This window comes from Hesperophylax consimilis, chromosome 19 (assembly GCF_061612785.1).
Source record: "Hesperophylax consimilis isolate HC1 chromosome 19, BYU_Hcon_1.0, whole genome shotgun sequence".
Taxonomy (NCBI): Eukaryota; Metazoa; Arthropoda; class Insecta; order Trichoptera; family Limnephilidae; genus Hesperophylax; species Hesperophylax consimilis.
In genome coordinates, this window is record NC_142854.1 from 17982080 (window position 1) to 17989225 (window position 7146).

General features: G+C 31.3%; 1 protein-coding gene across 1 annotated transcript; it reads left to right on the top strand.

Moving 5' to 3' along the window:
* The first annotated feature begins 525 nt into the window (after positions 1–525).
* LOC149414922 (uncharacterized) lies at positions 526–1170 on the top strand. Its single transcript, XM_089643414.1, has one exon. The coding sequence runs from the start codon at positions 526–528 to the stop codon at positions 1168–1170; it is 645 nt and encodes a 214-aa protein (XP_089499540.1).
* The last annotated feature ends 5976 nt before the right edge of the window (positions 1171–7146 follow it).

The window sequence follows — 7146 nt, forward strand, 5'->3', positions numbered from 1 at the left end:
GTTGAGATCTTCAATATTATGTTTCACTTTTGCTATTTTTTTATGAGAATTTATAGATGTTCCCGAAATATTTTCAATTTCTGGTTCGGGGTCTTTAATTAATTAATTTAATTAATCATCTATTAATTTATTTAATCATCTAATCATTACTTTAATTAATCAGTTCGTCTCGCGTCTCTCAGCGAACACGTACGGTGTAAACCATAGTGCGAACAATAAAACTTGTAAAAGTAAAATAAATAAACGGGCAGCGCTCAAAGTGCTCAAAAATGGTGCAGTGCAAAAAATGCAAAAAATATCTCGTTAAAGACAGTGAATCAAGTAAGTGCAACGTCTGTAGTGGAACATTACATCAATTATGTATAAATTCAAACAACACAACGAAATATGTGAAACACAACGATCGATAAACGTGAACGCAGGTGATAACGCAGCCGTGAACATACATATAGCGGGTCACAAGGTTCAAACCAAGAAAATATCCCAGAAATGAAGAATATTCTAAATGAAATAAATCAAAACAGTATGAAAGAAGATATGGAGACCCTCACACAGTCCACTGAATTTCTATCCAAAGAATACGAGGAGCTAATATCGCTACACTTGGAATTGGGTAAAAAACTAAAAGAAAACGAGAACAAACTTCATCAAGTTATAAACAAAAATACATACCTAGAAAAATGTAACAAAGCACTGGAATATAGGATTCAAGAGATTGAACTAGCAGAAAAAAACTGTAATATTGAATTGTTTGGTCTGGAAATGAAAAAAAATGAAAACATTGAAATACCCATTAAAAAAATTGCGGAAAAACTAAACACCAATTGCGACAACATTGAAAAAATTTGGAGACTTCCGAATAGAACAGACTCCAAACCGGCTAATGTAATAGTGAAGTTCTTACGTCAAAAATACCGAGACGAGTGGTTACAAAAAAAGAAAATCATACTGACAAACAATGATATATACGAAAATGGAAATAATGGCCGAATTTACATCAACGAAAATCTCACTAAAGAAAAAAAAAACCTCCTGTACATCACAAAACAAAAAATGAAAACAAAATTTAAATATATATGGGTTCAAAATGCAAAAATATTAGTAAGAAGTGAAGGTGAAGGCAAAATCATCCACATCAAAAATGAGAGTGATATAAACAGATATATTTAACAATAAAATAAAAACACCTTTTGACTCGGAACACTTATTTTATCAGTTATAAATTCACGTCATGGAAGATTCAACACTATTTCAAACTCATAAATTTTTAAAATGCTATAATTTGGATAGCTGGATAAATGATACAAAGATCAAAATGAGGTTTGTGGCTATTCACCTAAATATAAGATCACTAAAAAAGAATTTTAATTAATTTATTGCACAAATTAATGACGTTCTGCAGTTAATTGACGTAATCTTTCTAACTGAAATAAATACTAAAAACGAAACAATATCTATGTTCAATATTCCAAACTTCATCGCGATTGCAAATACTCGAGAAAAAAGAAGAGGAGGAGGACTTATCAGGTACTTAAAAAACCATCATACTTTTAAAGAAACAAACATTTCTTTTAAAAGCTGCGAGACAATCTGCGGGGAAATAACCACTGTTTGTCAAGATATCATAAACATCCTTGCAGTATATCGTCCGCTGAGCAGCAACAAGAATATATATCTGAAGGAACTAAAGCAAATATTACAAATGACCTCATCTGATTCAAATTACTTGTACTGTGGTGACATTAACTTGAACTTATTGGATACCAAAAATAGTGTAATTACAGAATATCAAAATCTACTCAGTGAAAATGGTTTAGAAAGTGTAATACTAGATGTGACCCGGGATGAAATATTAAACGGTAAAAATGTTTATTCATGTATCGACCATATTGCAATACGTAACCGTTGTAACACTGTATTTTCATGTATTGTAACTAACAAAATATCCGACCATTATATAACAGGAGTAGCAATCGGGAAAGAGGTACTTACAAAGGATTTAAATAAAAAAAAGGGAAATCATTGATAGTAAAATGGTATATTCTAAATTAAAACTAGTAAATTGGGGAAAACTATTACAAACTGAATGTCCCTCAGAACTGTACTATACTTTGAAAAATATATTTGATAATATTTATTCGTCCTCGAAGAAAGAAATATCATTTGAAAATAATCTTAGGCACAGCAATCCGTGGGTTACTGAAAAAATTAAGAACATGATTAAAAAAAGAGATTATCTTTACCGAAAATGTAAGAATAGCCCAAATAACCCGGTATTTCGTTTAGAATATACTCGATATAGAAACAAAACAAACAAACATATTAATATTACTAAAAACGCATTCCACAAAAATGTAATAAATAGCGTAAACGGAAACCCGAGGAAACTCTGGGACGAAATAAACAACCTAATAGGAAAACCTAAACAAAATCTAGATAAAATAATCCTTCAACATATGGGAAATCAAGGAGACACAAAGTTTTTATGCGATAAATTTGCTACAACATTCGTAAATGAAATAAAAGACATAAGACACAATTGTACTACAAAATTCTTAGATCGTAACATGTATACAACTCCTGCTATTATGTCAATGAGATTTAGACCTGTAACAGAAAAAGATATAAAAAAAAATAATTAATGATATGGATGTTAAAAAGTCAGAAGGCAACGACCAAATAAGAATTAAAGACCTGAAGCATTAGCTTCAGGTCTTTAATTCTAGTAAGTAAGTAATTATACTGATAATATAATTCCAGTCCTTACTAAATTAATTAACCTTTGTGTAAATAAAAGCATCATGCCTGACGAACTTAAAACATCCATCATCAGACCTATTTATAAATCAGGAAATCACAAAGATTTCACAAACTATCGACCAATTGCGATTCTCTCGTGTATTGATAAAATTATTGAAAGAGCTATCTTTAACCAAATACAATTTTTTATAGAAAAAAACAGAATCATAAATCCCATACAGTACGGATTTCAAAAAGAAAAAAGTACTACACAACTATTTTCTAATTTCACTGACCATATAAATTGTCATTTAAATGAAAAATATTACGTTGGTATAATTTTTATAGACTTTAAAAAGGCCTTTGACACATTGGACCATCAAACATTACTAAAGGCAATGGAAGAATGTGGTATTAGAGGTCCTTTAAATAAAATGTTTAAAAATTATCTGTTAAATAGAAAAATTAAAGTTAAAATTGACGGAATTTTCAGTGATGAAATGTTAACAGACACTGGAGTAGCAACAGGGTCGATATCGGGACCTGCGTGTTATATAATGCAAGTGTTTACTTGTTAAACTGTTTAGTTTACCTAACGTAATAAAACGTTGTAAATGTTACATGTTTGCAGATGATACTTGCATCATATGTGCTGACAGAAATCTACAGAAAATTGAGGAATTTTTACAAACAGACCTAAATAACATAATTAAATGGTCCCACGACAATGGAATTATTATTTAACGCAAAAAAAACAAAATATATGCTTATACACTCTCCATATGCAAGTTATCAGGATAAAGAACTGCATATAAAAAGTCATTCATACGATTGTTTTCACACAAAAAACCAATCTCTGCCATGTAAATGCCCAAACATAGAAAAAGTTTACCAATATACATACCTTGGTCTTACAATAGATGTCAATTTTAACTGGTCAAATCACATTGAAAATGTATGTAATAGATTAAGATCCATATTAGGGAAATTTTATCACCTAAAAAACTTTGTTAATAAAAATATATTATACTGTATATATAATGCATTAGCGGAATCAATTATAGGATACGGAGTAAATAGTTACGGATTAACATATAAAACGTACTTAAATAAAATAGAACAATTACAAATCCGTTTCCTAAAATTGATATCAGGCAAAAAAAATAGAATTATGTGAAGGCGATTATAAAAAAATGTTTTCTTTGTGTAATGTGCTCTCTATACATAGTAGGATAGATTACCAACTAACGCTAGATGAATTCTGGAATACAGAATTCAAAAAACCTGTAAACCATAACTACCCTACTAGGCATAGAGAAGCACAAATGTTCATTATTAAAATATCGCAAAATGTATACGGAGATAGAACAAAAAGACATAAAATTCCGAAATTATTTAACTCATTACCAGAAGATATTAAAAATGAGACATGTTATTCAAAAATAAAAACGAAAATTAGATCGTTCTACCTCCGTCAAACATAAAAATAATTAATATTGTGGATCAAGATATCAAGTTGAAATTAAATATATTATTATAAGCTAATAAATAGAAAAAGTGAGAGATTTCTTACAATTAAACTGATTGATCAGTTTCGTAAGAGAAAATAATGTACAAAAAAAAAAACTGAATATACACATATAAAAAAAAAAAAATTCAAACTTTCTTAATGCTTGAAAATATATTTTGTCAACTTCTGGCATGTACATGCTTTGTACATGCTTTTTATATCATCTATTTTCTTTTTCGAAATAGAACTGGTAGAAGGCTTTAGTTGAATACTGGACAAAATTTTGATAGAATTTTTTAGGTCCAGTATATCCCTGGATGTAGTGTCTCCAGAAAACCGTGTTTTATAAGAGATAATATTCCAAGCACTTTTATTGTAAGCAATGAATTTAGTTTTAAAGTAAGGGATTTGAGAAAATGAAAATTTCATTGCTTCTTCGTGAAAAGACAAAAAATCAGAACCTTTTAGTTGAATGAATTCAAATTTGAATGATTTGAAATTAATTTTTATCAGCGATCTTAGCAATGATAACGGACTAAATATTTCAATGTGTCGTAGATGCCTTTCAATAAGACTATGCGCAGTGTCAACTTCTTGGACATTTCCATGTCCGTCCGGGCTCTGAAAATTTTTGTTGGATTTCTGTGATGTTGCCAGAGTGAGCAGACTTCAAAAAAGACAGCAATGCCATGCTCATATGTGAGTTTCTATTTTGCGGCACACAACTGTCTGACCATAAAACCAATTTGGTTACTTGAGACGGCAAACTTTTCACTACCTCTTTAAGTATTTTCGTCAATGCGCTGGCTATGTCATCTCCACTCCTGCCATTTGAGGTCTCATCCCAGATACTGTTATAAATAACATTATTTGAACTGCAATGGGCAGTCAAATTATATACAGTTAATTTGCTCTTATAAAACATACATGATAAGTTAGCCATTGGAAGACTAAAAATATTTTCCAAGTCATACGTAATGACTGCCGATGATGGATTGCTGATAAGATCTCTGTCTTGTTTACGCTCATTGTAGCCTTCATCCTTTTTTAATAAATGCTCTTCATACAATTGCTTACGTAGTTCATCCGAAACTATTGCAGCACGGAACTCAGCACACAAATCACAAGCATCTTTCTTTGGTTTAAAAAACGAAAGATTAAATTTTTCATTAAAGATCTTTCGGTACATATGTTCCTTCACAGGCTCACAATTTCCTTGCGCATACAGCGCATACATTTTAGAAATACTCAACGACCTATCTAAATATTTCCTTTGAGATGACGCTCTACAAAAATGGGAATCCTCGGTTGGAAAGGACGAAATATGGTCGATAACTTCATCAACTTTTTTGTTGTCAATGCACTTCTTGACGTATTTTCCCTTCGCTGGTGTTGGTGCCACCGCTCCTCCTTTCTGCGTCCAGTTTTCGTAGAAATGATAAACCCTCCTTTGAGAAATATTTAAAGTCGCACAAAAAAATCGTTTGCACACTTGCAGCTTCTCCGAATTCCTCAAGAAAAAGTACTTAAACGAAAATTTTTTCCGGCTTTCTTTTTCATCAGTTCTGATTCTGTTCGATTTTTCTCTGCTGGTATATGCGACGTAGAACCGCTTCTTCTTTGCATCAGAAAGAGTGTAAAATTCTGCCCTAATTTGCTCCCGATCATTTTCATTAAAGTTTTGGTGACACAAATTTATTAACTCACCCAGGTTTGACAATTTTAGCTTGATGGATTTTTCCTTTCACATCGATGTACTCTTTACCGCTTTCTCTTTGTTTTTTTCTGACGTTTTTCGGCCATGTTTCGGGATTTCTGAGTCGCTTTCTTGTTATGTTTTTTTTGTTCTTGCGTGATTTCCTGGATTGCGACTTGTGAGTGTAAATCTTGGAACATTGCATCGATCGAAGTATCACTAGTTGGTATACGGATTATATCATCATCTATAATAATGAATTCATTTGGATATTGAAGCTCTTCCGGATTCATTATGACGACGTCATCATCGAAAGTAAGTTTTTTTTTTATTTCTTCAATTCTGAAAAAAAAGTATAATATTAAGATAAACTAGATATGTAGATATTAAGATAAACTAGGGGGAGCTCAAATTTCTAACATCCCGCGGGATTTTAGAACTTTGAGCTCCCGCGGACATGCGTGTACATTATGAGTAGATATAATACGACAAACAAGTTTATGGAAAGGCGGAACAGACACTGAAATAAAAAAAATTTAAAAAAATGTGCCGAAATTATAAGCTACTAAAATTACTAGTTTCGGTGGAGGGGCCTGAGGCCGTCAGTCGTTTGAAACATTTCACGGAAAACACATAACTGAACATTGTTTGTTCAACACAATTTATTTATTGACCACATATTTAACATAATACGTTTTTAATGATAAAGTCCACAAATTGGTTAATTTTATCTTTAGAATATTTAAAACGTATTAAAACAAACAAATTACGAATAAAAATAACTAATTTATTATGACTTGTTTTACGTAAAGAACGAAAGGTGTAATAAATAGTTTAATTAATAAATAATAAATGGAGCATCCTGTGTACATGCCTAGCAAGTTCAAAAAGTACATGTAAAATATATTGGAAATGCGTATAAATAACATAATTTTAAGACTAATTTTGAGCCACTGGTCTAAGGTTTGTTGATTCTGGAGTCGGTGAAGTCATTTTTCACTTCAATAACAGCAGTTTATTCACAATTAAACGTATTTTTAATAGAACAATGCGCAGCTCTGATGGCAGTTCGAAAACAATAAAAAACCAAGATGGCCGCTAACAATCCTAAAGCCGTAACAAGCCGACTCCTGATTGGTTGAAAGTGAATATTGAACATGCAAGAACTCAAATTGCGGCACGACTAGGCAGAATGTTGAAC